The sequence below is a fragment of the Rhagoletis pomonella genome, unplaced genomic scaffold (genome assembly GCF_013731165.1).
Source record: "Rhagoletis pomonella isolate Grant_MI unplaced genomic scaffold, Rhpom_1.0 Rhpom_scaffold_00004, whole genome shotgun sequence".
NCBI lineage: Eukaryota > Metazoa > Arthropoda > Insecta > Diptera > Tephritidae > Rhagoletis > Rhagoletis pomonella.
The window spans coordinates 60398200-60419840 of NW_023458558.1; the positions used below are offsets into that span (position 1 = coordinate 60398200).

The 21641-nt window shown below is 35.0% G+C and overlaps 1 protein-coding gene across 1 annotated transcript in view; it reads left to right on the forward strand.

Moving 5' to 3' along the window:
* The window catches only part of LOC118738280, a 109123-nt gene that overhangs the window by 38748 nt on the left and 48734 nt on the right, over positions 1-21641 (forward strand). The window contains exons 3-4 of the mRNA XM_036469204.1: positions 6449-6797; positions 6917-7357. Of these exons, the coding sequence (XP_036325097.1) occupies positions 6449-6797; positions 6917-7357 (790 nt within the window). The remainder of the gene's footprint in view (positions 1-6448; positions 6798-6916; positions 7358-21641) is intronic.

A 21641-nucleotide genomic window follows, 5' to 3' on the forward strand; every position in this document is an offset into this window, starting at 1 on the left:
GCTTCTAGTATATTTAGAACCACCACTAGTTCGCGATAAATCTCTATTACATGCAAATAACTGGCGAATTTAACACGGCGATGTCATGGGAATTTCATATTTTTCCCAGCTGCATTAACTTTTCTATACTTCAGAACCAGTCCTAAATTCGACATATGGGATCTAGTTTGCTTTGCTTTGTCTATACTGGCGCCCGCATAAAAAAAACATTAGGGCTATTCGCGATTCGGTGTATAAGAGCTGACAAATTTATGCAATTGCAGAAATATGCCATGGATTGTGAGCGACCTTTATTAAACTGTCATGGCAAAGCTTTTGCAATACAATTTTTGTGCATCAGCTTTGGTTTTGTTTATGAATGCAATGCATAGCATTTTTATGCTATGGATTTTCGGTATTGCAAATTTGCCAAGCCATGACAAATGCAAATGCGTGTATTTTGTTTGTGTATTGCAAATAATTTGCAATACAAATTTGCAATGCAATGATGCTAGGCCATTTGCACCGGATCGCGAATAGCCCTATTAAAGAAAAAATTAAATGACTATTTGTAAACCTACTAGGTATAGAGGGTGCTTTGTATCTACTATTACAGTAAAGAGAGTACATTGAAATACAACGGAGAAAAACTCTTGGCAACAAGTGGTACTTTGGACTGAGTAGGCAATTGCGAAGTAAAGTCATCTCTTGTCGTACAAAAATCTCTCTCTATACGTCACTCATATTACCCGTGTTGGCGTACAGTGCAGGAGCATAGACAATCAAAACATCTGATAAGGCGGCTCTTGGAGTTTTCGAGGGAAAGGTTCTGCGGACATTTGCGCATAGGTGATGGCGAATACCAATTTACAATGATATAGAGATAGTGCTGCAGATTAAAATAAAGTAGCTCCGCTCGCTTGATCATATCGTACGAATGGACAGAAATTTTCCAGCTATGAAAGTTTGTGCCACTCTGCCAGAATCGCGAAGGCGGCTACAACGTCAATCAAGAAGAAGAAGATAGTGCGTTTGGGCTTTAGCTCGTAGGCATGTCTTTGCACCGATCTGGGTGCTGATGCATAGCGTTGGGCCCTGAGAACCTATGGTGAAAGACTAGGATTGGAATACAATGATTCTTGTCATACCAGATGCTCTGCAAATGCTCTGCACTGGGTAAGACTAGAATTAAGTTTCTGTCAAATCTTTCTTTTATGATCTAAAAAACATGAGTGATGCACTGCATCTTTTTATGTTCTTAAACTTCAAGGGCCGAATTTAAGAGAAATAAACAACAAAGTATCACTGGTATGATGATAACCACCAACCGCGGCTCTGGAAACACTTGTAGACCTGCCACCTCTGCGCATTGTCATATGTAGAGGGAATTATGCTAACTAAACTCGACTTTTCAAACAAATCGAAATCATCTTCTAAAGTATTTCCAACTAAAATCTTCTTAAATCTCTTTGACATTGTAGTACACATATATTTCAATAAACTTATGAACTAAATTGAATTTGGTTGTTGAAGCACGTGGCAACCCTCTTAAATAAAGGTCAGAATTAAAGAGTTTTAAAACGTATTTCGATTGATACCCATATTTTAATAAATTAACAGGTGGTAACCCTCTTCCAACACCCCAAAAATATTCTTAGCATTCAAACTAAAGGTTTCCTAACACTCTTTCGTTTGACATCCATATTTTGATATTTCTTATAACTTGTGTATAAGTAAACTAAATTCGATATTTCAAGCAGGTGGCAAGCCTCTTCAAAATATTTTTAAACTACTACTTTCTTTAACCCATTTAGTTTGGCGCCAATATGGTGATTTATATTTCTCTTACCTAATTCCCTTAATTCAAATTGATTTTGATTTTTTAAACAGGTAGCAACCCTCCTAGAATTAAGTTAAGAAAGAAGGCTTTTCAACGTCATTTCGATCGATACTCATTTTGTAATAATTGGTTAAATTTTTTAAATAATTTCAACTTAATATTTTGAACGGTGCTTATCTAATGGCATTAATTATTAAAAAATTTACATTTAATTGTTAAACAGGTAGCAACCCATTTCGAAAAAATAAAACCAGTTTGCACACCCAGAAGCCAAGCGCTATAATTTTACACCCCATTTTTGAAAATCTTATGTCCTGAACAAAAAATCCCTTCGCGTACTATATATAGATACTAGGAATGTTAATCAATGGATTCCGAGATCCTATTGGCAAATATTGTAATTTACACTGATGGCAATAATAAAAACTCCTTTTCTTGACCAGTATGGGCTATATTTCTTTTTTATTTAATAAATAATGTCTTAATATATACAAATCCCGTGTCACTGTGTTCGTTTACGCTAGTCTCCGAAACCGCTTAACCGATTTCAATGAAGCTTTTTGGGTGTGTGTTGTTGGTTCCAACTTAGGATAGTTTTGAACCCAAAAAAATAATATTTTTTTTAATCGAAATTTTTTCTATGATTCTCGCGTTCTTAAAAATCCCGTGTCGTTATGTTCGTTTATGCTAACTACAAACTGCCCATATCCGAAGCGGCAATTATCCAATGTTATTCCCGGCTACGCTTCATATGTATGTTTAGGTAGGGGAGAAATAGGTAAGATAGCAACAAAATAATGTACATGTTATGTATTTATGTGTACATATGAACATGCGCACATCAACAGCAACAAGAAATTTACCATTTGGACACCATCCAATGTTATGCATTCCCCTGGCTGATGTTTGAACCGTAACCAGGGATCGTTTTGTGCTCAAACCTAGTGAAAAACAACAGTAATCTTTTGTAAATTTCGATATCAAAGGAAACGTAAGAAACAATATAGGTCTTCACACCGAGCTCGGTATTCGGTAACTCGGTGTCTGGTAATATTTTATAATGTATTTTGTTTGTGTAAAATAGCATAACACAAACAAAATACATAGGAAAAAATTACCGAACACCGAGTTACCGTGTACCACGCTTCGGTGTGAAGACCCAAAATATCTACGATGCATGTAACCTGCCTATGTATCGGTGTGTAGCAGGACACACCCGAGCGCACTTGTGCACAAGGGTATTATAACTTTCTTCACAAAACGTTTGTTTGTAACAGGCAAAACGAATCGAGATAGATGTAGACAAATGTATACGTAAATGATCAGAATGAAAAGAGAAATCGATTAAGCGGTGACTGTCTGTCCGTCCGTCTGTCCGTCTGTCCGTTCGTCTGTGCACACGATAACTCGAGTAAAAATTAAGATATCTTAACGAAACTTGGTACGCGTACTTCTTTCGGGCGTAGGACGGATGGTATTGAAAATGGGCAAAATCGGACAATAACCACGCCTACCCCCCATATAGCGGTAATTTTCAGAAATACGAATACTGCGATGTTTTAATAACTACTAAAGATTATTAACTCAAAATTGATATTTACAATAATTTTTAGACGAAAAATAAGAATATTATAAATTTTTGGAAAATGGGAAATGGAAACTTTGCACAATTGTTGGCCAAATGGCCGATGGTTATTTTTCGGACAATAACCACGCCCACATCCCATATAACGGTATTTTAGAGAAATACGGAATATTCGATAAATCAGTAAATATTAAAGGTAATTTATTAAATATTGATGCTTGCAACAATTCTTTACCAAGAAATATACTTATGATAAAATTTTGGAAAATGGACGTGGCACCGCCCCCTTATGATCACATATATGTATCTCGGTAACCGCTGTACCAATTTGTACCAAACTCGGTATGGTTATTGTGCTTGTCACATAAAAGCGAAAATTCTTGAAACTTCAATATTTCGAAATTTAAAGACGATAATTTACTCAAAATGGGCTTAATATTACGCCATTGTCAGATGCCTTTTGTTTTACTTTACATCGGATTCAGATTGTGTAGCGACTTTTGTTCGTATTTCTTTTCTGACGAGCTACAAACTAACTCTACAGCTTCTAAACTTTTCTACAGACAATACACATATGAAAAAGTTTACCCTTAAAGTTATTGCGAGTAATTAATTGGCTGTCATAAAATTTTCCTAATACTCGGGAAGTGTCTAAACATACCTGCAAGCAGTGGGAGTGATTACGAAACTAGGAAACTGTAACAACTAATATGTACCCACACTTGTCCAGTTTCGCTAGATGCTGATGCAAACAATTTGCTGTAATTCAATTAAAGTCAGACTACTTTCAGCTAACAGGGGAGTCTCGTAGGAACCGGTGTTTTTTTAGATTTTACGATTGCTTTCTGACTTATTTTCTTCTTTTTTTTTGCCAAAATTTGTTTTAATCTTCTTCTTACCCTTCTAATATCGACCTCATAGTTTACATAGGTACGTGTACACTGAAAATAAAACCTGCGTAAATATAACGAAAACTTGCGTAAATCTTACGCATTTTTTCGTCATTTTGAGCCACGAAAGTTTTCGTTGATTGTACAAAACCGTTTTCGCACATACTACGAAAATATGAGGCATCAGATCTTTAGTACATTTTACGAATGTATTCGTTATATTTACTAAAGAATTTTGTACTATTTACTAAATAATTTCGTGCTATTTCTTAGTCTTTTACGAAACAAAAATAATTCGTATATTTAACGAAATTATTTTCGTAAAATCTGCACTTGTTTCGTAGAATGTGCGATTTTGCTTTCATTCTCCACACTGTAAAAAACATATTACGAATTATAACACAACACTTTTGTTTTGTTTTTATCGTTAATTTTAAGCATTTTTGTTTAACAAAACGTTTTGCAAAAATGCTTAACATTAGTGATTAAAAAATAATGAAAGTGTTGTGCTATAATTTTAGTAACGTTTTTATAGTGTTAATAATAAAAGCAATCATACGTTCTACGAAAGAAGAAGAAGAATTTTCTGACTACACTGTAGTTTAGAATTAATAAAAAAGGTTATTTTACCTATAATAAAACATAAGTATTTTATTTATATGCATACGATAAGGTTCTATACTAGATACATATTTTTTATTGCTTAGGCTTCATTCAATAAAGTATATTGATGCAAAGTGTTAAACTATGAGACTCAAAAAAACTAAATATAATTAGATATAAAATATGAAAGAATATAAAATATACTGGTTTTAGTTTCATAAACATTATAATATTTTTATGTAGAGGCACTTGACAGATTCGCAGCTTCATTGATGTTTGTTTCCTTGACGACTACAAATTAAAGGAAAATTATAAGGCGTCTGAAAAGCAAGTTTCAGTGAAAAATCATACATGTACTTACTTTTAATTTCATTAAGTAGTGCTCCTGGCGTAGGCTTGCCGTTGATAGGTAACTGATGAAATTGCCTATTTTTCAAGTCACAAATTGCAGCGCAAGGGGCAGCGTAGGCGATGTTAAAAACATTGTATGCTTAAAAGCATAATATATCCACAACTTTAATATTCGATTGTTTTTTTTTATTTTTTATTGTTTTTTTTATCCAGCAAAACTTTCTTAAAACGTTTAAAATTATATTGTACGTCTCACAGCAGCCAACCAGTAATTTCGCAATGACACGCGATACATACAAATATGATGAAATATTAAACTGCCGGTAATTTAGCATATTGTACGAAAATATTCGTCTGTTGTACGAAGTTAAAAAACATGTTTCTGCATTTGTTCTATGTACGAAAGTATTAAGTAAATTTTACGAATACAGAATTGTAGATTTCGTATATTTTAAAACCACACGTAAATATTACGAATGCCTTCGTACAATATACAAAATTATTCGTACAGAGATTTGTTCAGTAATTTACGAATGTGTTTCGTAAAATAAACGTAAAATTTCGTAAATTGTACTGAAAAAATGCCTTACGAAAGTCCTTTCGTTATATTTAGTTCGTAAAATCTTGTTTCGTTGTGAAAAATGTGTTCGTATTATGAACGAAAGTTTCGTACATTGTACAAAAACCAAGACTACGAAAGTCTTTCGTAGCACTTTTACAAAATTTTATTTTCAGTGTATGGTGCTTTTATATAGAGGGGCACTACATATGTATCATTACATTTATTTGTTGCATCGTTGTGTTGCAACTCACACAATAAATCCAATTATTTCCGTGGTCATAAGCAATAACCACCCAAGTCTACTTAAGAAAGAATTGAGTTATATATGCTATCACATTCTGCAACTACTATTCCATATGTATGTGAAATTCCGCTATTAAAAAAGTTATAAATGAACATATTTTGGTTTCTCCATAAGGTTAACATTACAATCCAAATATTTAAAACGGTTTTTTTTTTTTGAATTCAGGTATTTCGACTTAGGCGGTTATTGCTTATGACCACAGATTTTACCTTATATTTTCTCACAACAAATCCAATTATTTTACCTTATCGTTTATAACAACAAATTTGCAACTTATTCTCACAAACTGTCTTAACAAATTTAATTTTACACTACCTCCGCTTCACTTTTCTAGACGAGCGCAGTAGTGGCCTCTTGGGCACCAAGTCTGGCAGCGGCACCAGTACCGGCGGTGGTGGCACCAATCGTTGGTCTCTACTCACCCGCCAAACACCCACCACACCTGGCTACACCACCACCAACAATAACAATAATGTGGTGAATGTAAAATCATTGAATTTACCAAAAGACGACATGGGCGTATACCGTCGCAAATCTTCCGGTAGCACTACCACCCATACAAGCACTAGCATCAGCAATAGCGGCACACCCATTGTTGGTTCTCAAGTAGCCGACGCGGCCCTGTTGATGCCCACATGCGAGGATTTCGAATGCCAAGCAGCGGATGGATCAGTTTTACTCAGGTAAGCAAGATTTCTTGCAACTAATTAAATTTTCAAGTGTGGTAATAAACAAGGGCATACCTTAAACTGTAAGCTGTTATGTTTTATTCTAAAACCTTCAAATTTGAAAATATTTACAGGATACCTGCACCGCACGTTGTGGCCGCGCGCGCCTACCGCTTGGCGTCAAAGAAACGCAGTACTGGTAACACCACCCACGATAGCCAACAAAAACAACATCACCCGCAGAGCAGCAGCAATACATCGAGCGCTATGGTTACGACCGCAACTGCCAGCGGTGCTGAAGCACAGCATCCCTCAACACCTGATGGCGGCGATACAGGTGGCACCACAACCAATACAGCATTGACACGACGTCTGGCCAAATTGCTTCATCAGTCGAGTATGTCTGCCTCGAGGCTAACAGCAGCCGCTTCCCCGCATGGTGATAGCGCCGCTACAGCCACCAACACAAACAATTTGCTGCCAATTATGCCAGCAGCTGCGTCTAGAGACGGTGGTAGCTCGGACGGCGGTGGTAGCTGTTTGGATGAGGCACCACGTCGACTTTCGTGGGAGAGGTGAGTGATAATATTTATCGCAAGCGCCGTTGAGATACCCACATAAGTGCTAGAGGAATGCGACAAGATTTGCACTGGGTACATACTTGTATTAGCAATAAAAATATTTTTTTAATATGTAAACTTTTTGAATCAAAACGTAATACAAAAGCGAATTTATAAAAGGTGGTAGCAGTAGTACAAAAAAAAAAATACACTAACAAATTATACGCACAATGACAATAAGAACACAACAAATATGCACCAAACACATAATTTTGACAACCAGTACAACCTTTTATGAATTCGCCTTGCGTAATACGTAAAATGCTATATTTTTCCTTTTGCTTTTTTGACACGCCGGCGTGGCTTAAGCGTCTTTATATTCATCATTCTTAGCATTTTAATATATGCAAATGTACATACATATGTCTCAATAATATCGATCCCTTTGACCTGTTAAAAACAACAAAGTTATAATATCCTTGTATACAAGTGCGCTGTATAGATATGTACATAAATATTTCTACCAAATAACCACATTTTGAGTTCAATTCTCCACATTCCAGCAATTTAATTGAACTTTCCACATAATCAAAAGGGTATACATATGTATTTAATACTCACAGAATTTTTTATGAGATAACAGTAATTATGTTAGATATAGTTAGGTTGAAATGCCTACACTTAGGGAAAGGGCAGCAGGCCCATTGTGATGCCATATACAATCATCCCCGTTATATTGCGACGCTTACTTGGGATCAAACCATTTCCTTCGCTAATGCTCTTATGATGATTTCCGCTATCTCTGCAATGTCTTGTAGAGAAGGCTTTACGTTTAGAGGGTGTAAGAGCCGGTACTTTATACCGCCTAGTAAAAAGGACTACCTAAGTTTAACCGCTGTCCTGCGATTAGTTGTGATAAAGGTTGGTTCACTTCCCTTATTGAAAATGGACCAATTCAATCTTAGCAAAAAATAATAGATTGACTCGCCTTATTCAATCGCATTCACGTCCTCTTCCAGCATTAATATAGTGTCCAGTGGCTTCACCAGCCTATACTCCTTGCACCCTATTTGCAGGCTGACTGTAGTGATGTCTCCAGTACTAAATTGCGGTGGGATACAAGAGTTTGTATTAGTTTTGATTAAAATGTAGGCGCGGGGTTTCCCTTTACCATGAGCACTAAATAATTCCTACTTCAGGGTACCCAAACAACAGATCCTATTACCAGTTATCCATGGCTCTTGGACCAAAGCGTTGTGTATTTCACCTGGGGACAGTTGAAACAGGAGAGCAACAGATGCTGTTTTACTGTGATGATATGTGTGACCCCCATCACGTGAATCTCGTGAGAAACTCAATCTCGTTGTATGACCTCCTCATGGACTTGCCTGCCGCAGAGTTGGATAAGGCGTACCCGCTCAAGTTCTCGATCGCTTGACATTCGTTTCCCTCCATCTCTTAGTCCTTGTTGGCTTTGGTGGTTTCCTGGGGCATCGGTGTCAGTTTCGTAAACTTGAAGGGTAATCTTCCCGAAGCCGTAGTTCACCTTGTAATCGGTCTTTGCTAGCGCCTCCAGGATTTCGTCGTTCAAGGGCAGCACTGCTTGCATTGTTGGCGTCGTTGGCTCTGTGTTCACAACTATCCAATTGTGCGTACCTCTAAACTATTAGGCGGGCCCCCTGATACACTTCGCCTACCCTGCCGATTGCCGCGTTTTACAGCTCCATCATTCTGCAGTCATCACAGGCAATAAGTTTCACGTTCCCCTGGAATCAGCTATCATCCGTGCAGGAGGGTGGTGTTCCAGGACTCTATTTCTTCATTTGCAGCGCAAGCGGCATGAACCTATCTCCATTAGTTCTTGGGGCTCCTATCTTCCTCATTACTTTCGTCTCTGGTGTCCTTAATTTCCGGTTCTTAGATATCTCCGCGAAGGATCGAATCCATGCACCGTGTGTCTTGACCCTTTTCGGTGTCAGTGCCGGGCTTCCTGACCTTTGACGTTTTTAGGTCTCTGATTTGCGACATTGGTTTAAGTAATACGAAATACTTTTCATTGCCCTCGCTATGTCCTCTTGTACCTTCACGAAGTCCTCTTTCGAGACCAGAATTCGCGAAGCCGTACCTCAGTCTTGGTGGGTGGCCCTCGCTGGGTTCATTCGGACGAGGTCCTTGGCCCTATTGCAAGATACTCGATGCTTACCGTGCAAACCTTCCGACAAATGCTGTCCCGCTCCTTGTGTGAACGTACCCTTAGGGTACTTACATATAGAGAGCCGAGCGACACTAAGCTAAGTAAGTCGGGGATTATCAGATGACAGAATTTGACTTCGACTTCGAAATGTATCACCCTATCTCGAGTCACTGCTCGCTGAACAAACAACATGCATTTCATCAGGGCTCTGACAGCCGAACCATTTTGCACATGGCCGCCAGGAGAGATTAGGAAGAGATAGAATCCATTCAGCACTTCCTATGAGAACGCCCCGTACCCCGGAAAGCGCGTCGAAAGTTTCTGGTGGAGCACTTCTTCAAGAGCTTAGGAACAACTTTTGCATCGCAATAGGCCTGATCGGTCGCCTAGTGATCACTTTTAATAGAGTTGCTCGTTTAACTAACCGCTTAGAGCTGTTCAATTTATTAATTTTAATCAAGAACCGATCATTACCAAATCGGTGCTTGAGTATTCTATCGTCACGGGGACATTTGCACAGCAAAAATGGATTTTCTTATTTAAATTTACAGCAATTCTATGTTTCGACAAAGCCACACCTAATGCACTAATTTATGTGTTAGGTATTACCAAATACCAAACAAATGCCAACTTAATTTTATTCGGGAATATACTGAGTTGTAATACAATATTTAGGAAAAACCGCAGAATCCATTTTTGGACTCCAGAAAATGTATTATACTGCGAAAGAAAGTATAGATACGAGCGTTATACATACCTAATGACAGTACGAATGGGGATTGCTTTAAATTTCCATTTTAAAGTTACCTGATGACAGTACGAATGCGAATTCCAGCGATTTATTTTGCGTGTTATTCTATTCGTTATAATAGTTTTAAAGTCAATTGAATTTAAGACTAAAAAAATGAAAATTAAATGATAGTTTAAAAAACTAAAAACTCGCTTTTATTACAATGTGAACTAAAATGTAAAAAATAATTTATAGAAACGCAGATTTCATTTAAGGGGAATATGAACTTCCCTAACTTGATTTAGTTAAACCCTTAAAACCAACCTAAAGTAGGATTCAACTAATTGACAATAAAATTAATTTTACCAGAAAACAAAGCATGGGGTGTTTGTTAGATTTTGAAGTCCTGCTATTGACAATATTCAATATTACTAAACTGAAAATTAAAAGTTCAAAACAATTGATATCATTCACCCCAACTTGTGTCTTCCGCTAAAATTTATTTAATTGCCAATCACTTTAATCCTATTTTAGGTAGGTTTTAAAAGATTAATTTAATGAAGTTAGGGAACTGCCTATTCCTCTTACACGAAATCTGTATTTCTATAAAATATTTTTCACTTTTTAGTTTAACGGTTTTAACGGTTATGGTGGAGATTTCGTATATATGACAGATTTACATCTTTTTTAATCTAGAAACTAAATCTTACTTTCCAAATCCAATAAAAACAATTACACAGGTTTACAAAAAAAGTGTATGCATATTAAACCAATGTTATTCGACACACTGAATGCGAATCCGAGATCCGTTATCCGCCATCACATCAGGTTCGTGGTCAGTTAAAAGTCAGGAAGGGGAAAATGCAAGACAATTCTTCTGAATTTGTCCTCTAGATGACCTTGAGGAATCAAGGGACCCCATATTCGGATTCAGCGACAACAAAAACCGAATATTTTATTTTTATTTTTTTATTTTTATTTTTTTTATTGAATAAATTTTTTTTTTTTCTATTTGACCCTCAAATTACCTCGCACCTGACATCATGGAGGCATTTCTTCTGCATGTATATACGTGTATGGCATTTGTATTAGTGTTAATTTTTAATTAACTTTTTCGCTTTCTTTTAAGCTAATTTTAATTTTGAAAAATTTTCTGCACTTCAACATCAAAACCCTTTCCTAGTGATGTGTAATTCTTTATACGTTAGAAGTATAGTTTAGCTGTAAAAGAAAAAATGTTTGTCTATTTAAATGCATATAAAAAGGTAGTACATATATGTATATACTTATGTATTTTTGTACTTATAAGTACATATATGTACGCATGCATATGGATGTACAAAGAAAAAAGACTTAAGGCCGCTTTCTCAAGTGGCTTTTAAATTCCATCTGCCATTTAAACGCAAATTTTGTTCTAAAACAAGTAAAGAAGTATAAGTTGGGGCGAAACCGAACTTTATATAGTATTTTTCCCAATTCCCAGTTTCAAAAATATGCTATGATATATTGAAATAATTGGACCAAATCTGGTGGAAATCGGTAAGGAGGTTATCAATCAATAATCTTGTGTCTTGTTAAAAGATTGTTGCAAGTTGGCATCTTTAGTTATTGAAAGATCGGGGTTTTCGTATTTCTGAAATTTAACGTTATATGGTAAGTGGCAGTAACTTTAGTCCGATTTAAAAAAATTTTAATATATTGCATTTTTTGCGCCAATGTTGATAAACGTGCCGAGGTTGGTATAAATTGATAAACCGCGTACCGAGATACACATATGTATGTAGGCGTAAGTGGGCGGTGCCACGCCCATTTTCCAAAAATTTCCCTAAAAATCATTTTCTACTAAGAGGTCATTGCATACATTGATTTAGAGTAAATTAGCTTAAATAGTTATCGTAGTTTTTGTATTTCTGTAAATTACCGTTATATGGGAGGTGGGCGTGGTTCTTGTCTGATTTCCAAAATGTTCAACCAGTTTCTTAGTGAGGTGCTAAGCAATGTTCTCAACGAGTTTGGTAGGGAATAGACTACAGAGATACAGCATTTAATCATGAGTGGACATTTTCTAAAAATTTTATAACTGTCTTACTTTATGCCGAAATTCTACTCCAAATACCAACTTTCAACAATTTGAATCCAGTTTTTTCGGAAATATTTTAGTTTTTGCATATTGTGAAAATACCGTTATATGGGAGGTGGGCGTGATTATTGCCCGATTTCGCCCATTTTCAATCCCAACCTACCTTGGATAGGGCAACTTACCAATTTTCGTTGAAATAATTATCTAAATTTTTTCTCGAGTTATTGTCAGAGCTGGGTAAATGCAATTACATTACAATTACAATTACATTCCTCAGTAATTGTAATTAGGATTCAATTCCTTTAGTTCACTGCAAAGGAATCGATTACTTTTTCAATTCCTTGAAGTAATTTCAAATGGAATTGTTTTTTTCTTTAATTCCATTACAAGGAATTTCATATTGTAATCGGAATAAATTACGTGCTAGTAATGTAATTTCTTTTATTTCAATTCCTTTGAAAGGAATTGAAAATGTAATTTTTTTTCCAATTCCTTTGAAAGGAATTGAAAATGTAATTGATTTTTTTTCCAATTCCATTCCTCAAAGTAGTTTAAAAAGTAATCGAAAAATTTATAAAAAAAAATTTTTTACTGTTGAATTGCAATAGCTTTGTTAAATTTCCTGCTAGTATTTCATACAAAAAATTGTTGCACTTTCACTTAACCCTTGCAAACTTGTTTATTTATCCATCGATTTTCATCGGTAGTAGTGTTTTAACCCGCAAAACAAGCAGAGTTTGGCTAGTCTATACTAATATATATTTTGAAAGGCGTTTTTTTCTGTTCGCAAAGCACGAGAAAGGCCGTACCGATTTTTTTGAAATTTCGGAATCTACTGCAGACTTTCCAAGGATGGTTATAGCTAAAAAAAGTTTCGATATAGAAAGGGGCCGTGGCACCTCCCATACAAACCGAATTATTCAAACTGCATATATTTGTGGTAGAGGACTAGAACTGGGTATGGTGACATCTATATAAATATATAAGACCAATTCCATACTCATGGAGAAAAATTTGCATGGTTGGAGAATGGTGTGTGGCACCTCCCATATAAACCGAACTTTTCATATTGCATATTTCTGGAAGTGTTCATGGTAGACTGTAAGCCTTTTTAAAACTCTTTAGTTTGACACCCACATGCCAACATTGCATTTACTTTATCAATTTAACTGAGTTACAATTTCCAAATAGGGTGCAGCCCCCTCAAAAATATTTCCAACAGTTATCTTTCTCAAACCTTTTTAATTTGATACCCATATTGTAATATTTTATTTTTTTTATCAATGTAATTTAGTTAAATTTTCAAACAGATGGCAACCCTCCTCAAACATATTTTCGGCAGTAAGCCTTCTTAAAACTCTTTGGTTTGACACCCACATGGCAATATTTCATTTTTTTAACAATTTGACTGAGTTTAAATTTTCAAATAGGAGCCTCCTCGAAAAAACTTCCAACAGTTATCTTTCATAAACCTCTTTAACATAATACCCATATTGTAATAATTCATTGATTTTAAATTAATTAAATTTTAAAATAGGTGGCAACCCACCAATTTTTTGCGATATCATTGGTTCTGGTATTATACCGAATAATAAAAAAAATATTATTCAAATCGGTTCAGCCGTTCTCGGGTTTTGATGACCGTGACATACGAACACAAAATTTATATATATATATATAGATATACATAGAAGATGGCCAATGTGTGCTTTCGATTTTAATCTTTGACCACAACAAAAATTCCACATTGTATATTCGTGAAAGAACTTTCAGTTTCTTGATTACTTTTACAATTCCTTTGAGTAATTGGAAAAACTAAAGTACTCTTGCAATTCCAGGTAATGGAATTGAAAACAAATCAATTACATTTTCAATTCCTTTCAAAGGAATTGGAAAAAAAATTACATTACTAGCACGTAATTTATTCCAATTACAATATGAAATTCCTTGTAATGGAATTAAAGAAAAACCCAATTACATTTTAAATTACTTCAAGGAATTGAAAAAGTAATCGATTCCTTTGCTGTGGACTGAAGGAATTGATTCCTAATTACAATTCCTTGTAATCTGTAATTGGGAGTAATTTAATTCCTAAAGGAATCATTACGACCCAGCTCTGGTTATTGTGTACACGAACAGACGGACGGACGGACGGACAGACATGGCTTAATCGATTTCTCTTTTCATTCTGCGCATTTATGTATACATTTGTCAATATCTATCTCCATTCGTTTTGGGTGTTACAAACAACCGTTATGCGAACAAAGTTATAATACCCTGGTGCACAAGTGTGCTTGGGTATAAAAATGTGTTTGAAAGGCAGATACATTATATGCAACAATTTTATTGAGTTTGATAAATTTTAAAAGTTACCTCAGAAAATGGTCCTTAATCATCAAATAAATCTGAGTTACATACTTACTCATGTATATTCATTTATGGGCACATGAATGCCCATGTACTGTTCATTGATTCATGACAATAAGAGTTGCCTACGGCCTTTTCCCTTGACTTCTAAGAATTTCGAGTTTTCCCTCACACGTGGGTGCTCTCACATTAGGTGTGTTTGTGTTTATGGAAATTTGTCAACGTTGTTTCGGTAAAATCTAAAATGGGTCGAAGTTGTCGCTTTAATGTTCACATGTAAAACATTTCTGTTTGAATGCACATTTTATCGGTTGTAATCCTATTTGCACATAAAAGGATTTTCGGCACTAAAATTTTTGTTAAGTGTTCGGCCGAGGTTTTGCTTGAACTTGTGACATGAATTTATATCTTATTCAACAAATGGAAGGACTAAGAATTTTACGCCGCCGCTTAGCCGCACTTCTGTTTTACAAAGGGTAGAATAAAGAGCTTCAGTTGTAGAACGATTCGAGGAAACTTTTAAACCGGGCCCTCAAAACAAGTGCTGAGATGAACTAGGAACATAGGGAGTAGTAGAAGCTTATTCGTTCTTCGAAAATGGATTTGTTCAAAGAATAACTACTGCATTGGCATTGATACCTTGAGCTGAACAGGTGCGCTGGCAAAAGTTCACAGAAAAACGCTGAAATCAAGCAGCTAACTACTTCCAAACTAGTTCGATAATGCAAGTCTAAATTAAATTATATTGTAAAACATAACAATTTTTTTTTAGGTGCCAGGTAACTCTGGAATACCTGGTAATCATACATCTGATCATTTGGCTAGAGAAAGTTCAGACCAGGCATTACTTGGTCTGCATCCAGTTATAGCGCACCCAGCTTCGGCCATCGAAGCCACCATCAGAATCTGGGTGAATATTTCTCTGATTTATTTGCAGATCTAGTAGATTTAAAGCCAATTAAAAAGGAGTTTTAATTCTGCGTGCGTTGTTTTGTGTTAGTTTATGAGAAATTGTTTCATGATGTAATAAATGTCGCAGGGACCAGGAAACGAACATGGGACACACCCAGTGAAAACCCCTCGACTACGATCGCCGCCATAATCACATTTAATCACATTTCCAGATGAATGCAGCCATGCACGCATTCATACAATCATATGTGTGTACAATCTTTTTTGTGCGGCATACTTATTTGAATTTGATTGTGCATGAATTAATAAATTTTTCAATAATAATGTGGTAGCCCGGTCAAGTTAAAAATTCAAGGCTATAAGCATTCGCATGGAGCTGAAAATGTGTGCGAACATTGGGAATATCATTGTAAATGAAATGTAAAAGGATCCATCTATGCCACACCTTCAAAAATATGTATTTAAAAACAGGGTGACATATATGGGTTTTTCGCATTTTCAACCCAAATGGTGAAGTGTAAGTGTGATCGCAGAATTATCTGTACAAATTGGTTTGATAGTTTTGTTCCTAAGAATTACCATTTTCGAGACACAGCGATTTAAAAAGCTGTGTCCTGCATAATATGCACACATTTCGAAGCCACCTGTGAGGTACTTGGCAAACTTTTTTCCACGAATTACTGCCTTCCTGTTGAACTAAATAAATTCCATCAGGTAAATTATCCGAGAAAGTTTCTTTTTCATTACCGCATGTTACCGCGTATTACTACCGTTAGTTTCGAATTTTCATACGTCTCTCAGATTTGCTTAATCGCTTTAGAGGTATTTTTAATTAGTACTGTTGATTTTTTAAGTAAAAAAATTAATTTTGAGTTAATTAGTTTTTGGTTTTTTATTGAAAACTCTAAAATATGCCTGCCATCAATAAAAATAATTCTCGATGCGCGATAGAAAAATCAATGTTTTAATTAACATACCTAGATATAGGTATGTATAAAATAACATATCAAATAATTATTCGAAGCTAGGAAAAAGTTAAGTTCCGCTGGCAAAGCAAAGAATATACTCACGAAACTATGGGCCAAATTTAGTAAAACTGCGTTTTTAGTTTTTTCTCGGGCTTCCGGGACTGTCTAAAAGAACTTTGTAGTTTTAAAGATAAATATGATTAATATGGATACCAAATGAAACTGAAAATTCCTTAGAATTTAAAGGAATCGAATCGAAATTGTTATATTATGGTATACTAGTGAACCTGCATTGATTAAATTTTTTAAACAGGTTAAACCCTATTCAAAAACCTCTAAAAATATTCCTAATGATTAATCTAAACAATTTCTCAGTGATGAGAGGTCTCGCATGGTGTCGGTTTTAATTTCATCAAATTTCAAATCTCCCTGTAACTTCAAAAAATAAAACCTGTACACATCTATGTAAAATCCCTGTTCTTTAATTTGACTTCTCGCTTTGGAAATTCGAAATAACGGTGCAGATGTAATGACCTTAAAAAAAAATAGATGGAAACTCTAATTAAAAATGTTATCAGCCTATAGTTATGCATCTTTCGTATAAGTAAAACAAATTCGACTTTTCAAAAAGGTGGCAACCCCTTTAAAAGTATTTTCAAACTAAAATTTTTCGCCTGGCATTGTTATACATATGTAATTCAATTAACTGATGAATTAAGTTGAATTTAATTTTTTTAAGCACATGGCAACTCTCATAAATACAGTTTAAAAATAAACTATTGTCAAACCCATTTCGAGTGATACTCATCTTTTGACAATCCATTTAACTTATCAAATAATTTGAGGTTAATTTTTTCAACAAAAAAACAAATGTTCAGCTTAAAACTTTCTTAACACTCGTTCTTTTGATGACCATATTTTAAAATATCATGTAACTTATGTATAATTAAACGAAATACCATTTTCAAAACAGGTGGCAACCCTCTTAAAACTTATTTTCGAACTAAAATTTCCTTAAATATTTTTCGTCTGACCTTGTTATAAATATTCCATGTAACTGATGAATTAAGTGGAAATTTATTTTTTAAACACGTGGCAATCCTCCTGAATATAGTTCTTAAATAAAGGATTTTAAACCCATTTCCACTGATAACCATCGGTTAGTAATTCATTTAACTTATTAAATAATTTTAGTTTAGCCCTTTAAACTGGGGCAACCCTCAAACACATCAAAAATGTTCTAAATTGTCAAACTAAGTATTTCTTGAAGCTCTTTTATTTGACATCCATCGTAAATATTTGATATAAAAAATTGTTCAATTAGACTTCTCAAATAGGTGGCAACCCTATTCAAAATATTTTGAATACTACTATCTTCTTAAATCTCCTTTGTATGACAACCATATAGCGATACCTTATTCACTTACCAAATTCCTTTAATTGAAATTGAATTAAATTTTTTTAACATGTTATAAAGCCTTTTCAAAACCATTTCGATTGATACCCATATTTAATAATTGATTTAACTTTTTAATTAATTTGAACTTAATTTCTTAACAGGTGGCAACTTTTTTCAAAAAAGTGAGACCTTCTTGAACATCCATACCCTAAGCCCTTTAATTCGGTACCTCACTTTTGAAAATCGAACGGACGGTGCGGATCTGAGGGCATTGATTATTAAATTATTTGAATGCAGTTTTTTATAAGGTGGCAACTCTTTTCGGAAAAGTAAAACCTTACTGCACATCTACAGACCAAGCACTTTAATTTGACATCTCATTTTTCAAAATTAGATTAGTTCTTAACATATAATTTTTTCAAAAATCAGTTTTTCAAAATATCAAAATTATTATTCAATGTTACAATTTTAAAAGGACATTTTCAATACCCATTCATCCTTATTGTCATAAATGTTCGTACATGTATGTATGTGTACGTATATGTCATGTAAAGAAATGCCTAAAGGCTGGTTTTCACTATGTCAAATTCAGTGGCATTTGTCGTCAAATAAGTGAAAACACATTGTCAAATGGGATCAAAAAGCGGGTTTCCGATTGATTTGGATCAGGATAGGTCTCTAGTCATGTACATGCGCTGCGAAATCGGCTATCTGTCAGTTTCTGGGCCATAATATCATCGGTAAAGGCATGGATAAAATAGATAAAGTTGTGTCAGAATATGTCGCCAAATTTTGGAGTCAAAATATGACATAGTGAAAACCAATCTTAACTCTTTGCTTCCACTTATGTACGGCACTTATATTTTTCAGTCTTTCAATAACTCACAAATTAAGACACTTAAGAATAAAAGTCCCTGCCAAAGTGGCTTTGCCTAAGGGAAGTGTAGGTTGGTGTTATGCAGAAATTTTGTTTGGCAAACTGCGTCCAATTGTTGTTGCAGCAAACTCGGAGAGTTTGGCGACTCTCACAGCAAACTAATTTTGTTTGGTCAAACTGCAGCAAATTCGGTGTTGTCATATACAAAAATTTTAAATTGTGCGCGTTATGTACATCTGAAATCCTCATTTCGTGTTGGCAATAGCCATAAAAACCATAATGAACGTGCAACCCTGTGCCAAACTCCACATAACCACCTCCGAGCAAACTAAGCAGCCGCCATTTAATTTAACAAACAAAAGTTTGTCTGCATAACACCGACCTTAATCAGTTGGTAAATAACCCACAACGGAAAACACAAAAAGATGCACAGAGTGATTTTCCACGGTGAGAAACACTCTTTGCTTGAGATATGAGTGTTTGTGTCAGTGGTAAACACCATACGAGACCTGTACATAACTGCCCGTATCCACAGGATAAAGTTTATACCTTAATACATATGTCAGAATATAATTTGCCAATGGAGACCGCTCATTGCTCTTCGAGAGCAATATATGTCTGAGCTTATATCTTGCCATCTATTGCCGGCAATTTGGTAGTTTGACAGCTTCATTTTCATTTGCAAGAAAATTTCCTGGCTGCAACATCATTATTATTTTAATATAAAAGCAAAAATTGAGCTGTTTCCTGTTAAAATATTTGTAATTATGTATTTGGATGTAAAATAGCCTATTTTATAAATTGTTTAAGCGGATAAATCCGGCAAAAATACGTTTTCGAAGCTATCTTATAAATGCTTATATCAAGATATAAAAAGCCCACACAAATATTGCCACTGATATAACTTATATCTAGCGACCAAAATGACAGCTGGACAGCAATAAGTTTTATCTTGTGGAGACGGCCAGTAAGAAACGCGATTCCTCGTGACTGTCTTTCAAAAAGTCAACATGCTTATTGCAAGGAAAGGTCGGTGGATACCGCGCTGCACACATTGGTAAAGTGGTTAGACGAAGCCTTCACGTATGAAAATTATGCAGTAGGGGCCTTCCTCGATATCGAGGGGGCCTTCAATGTCCCTCCGGAGGCAATATTTGGTCACGTCTATTCATTATGTGGGGGTTGAAACCAATGAAACCAATAAGGCTTGTCTACAATTTTCTTCTTGACAGAACTGTCGCAGCGGAGAGGGGAAACCCCTTCACTCAGCGCAGAGTCAATAGGGGCATGTGATGTTTTCTCTCCCCTGCTCTGGATTGGAGTAGTAAACGACATTTGAAGTAATTGCTCATTATAAGCAATGTAGTTTTATGATGATGCTGTTTTGAATGTTTTTAATCAAACAAGTAAGTTTTAGCAAAAAAAACCGACTTCAATTCTCATATAAAAAAAAATATATATATATTAGAGTGGTTAAAAAAAATTTTTTTTTGGAAATTCATAAACGCTATCTGAAATTATTGTTATTTGTGATAAAAAAAAGAGAAACGTATTTTTTTATTTTGAAAAAAAAAGTTTTCTTAGAGGTCGCGCTGGTCGGTTTTTTATAAAAACGCTGATGTTCTCAATTTTTTTATTTTCTTGACATGTTAAAATGCAGCTAAAAACTTGGGCAGTTAGAATGGGCCTAGAGCCCGAAAATATGCTCTCGAAAAGAGACTAGTAAAATTAAAACGTTGATGCTGAACGATTTACGCATTGGATCCAAAATGGCGACCAAATTAAAAAAAATGATCGGAATTGTTTGAAACTCTTAACCGCCATTTTGAATTTTAAAAATCTGACATCAGATTCGTAATCAGCAACCCCAGAAACCCACTGGAAACGTGTTTTAACCCTTGAGAATATTTAAAACGTTCAGTATCAACGTTTTAATTTTAGTACTTTTTTTTATTTTTTTCGCTATATTGGTCCGCCATTTTGAATATAAAAAAATTGACTTCAGATTCGTAATCGGCAACCCCAAAAACTCTCGAGTGCCGGGTTTCGAACAAATCCAATCATTAAAAAAAAAATGGACCGCCATTTCGGATTCGCCATTTTGAATTTCGTAAAACTGACTTCAGATTCCTAATTAGCAACCCCAGAAACCCCCTGGTAACAAGTTCCAACCCATGGCAATACGTAAATCGTCCAGTATCAACGTTTTAATTTTACTAGTGTCTTTTCGAGAGCATATTTTTGGGAACTAGACCCATTCTAAAGGTCCAAGACAGGTGTGTAATTAAGAGAAAGTTCACAAATCATACCAGAGAAATTATATGTAAAAACCACATTTTTAGCTGCATTTTAACATGTCAAGAAAATAAAACAAATTGAAATCATCAGCGTTTTTATAAAAAACCGACCAGCGCGACCTCTAAGAAAACTTTTTTTTTTAAAAATAAAAAATACGTGTCGCTTTTTTTATCACAAAAAACAATATTCTGGTGTAGCGTTTATGAATTTCCAAAAAGAGTGTTTTTATGAACCACTCTAATATATATATCTCATGATCCACTGATCGGATCTTAACCAGATTAGTATGGGACCACCTCTGATACACTTCCTTTCCGCAAATAGAATTATCCAAATCGGTTGACTTGGTCCAAAGTTATGCGGTAACATACATACAAAAAAATAAATAAAAAAATAAAAAAGTATTCCGACGAACTGATAACCTCCTCCTTTTTTGGAGGTCGGTTAAAAATAACAAATTTCCCTTGACTGTGA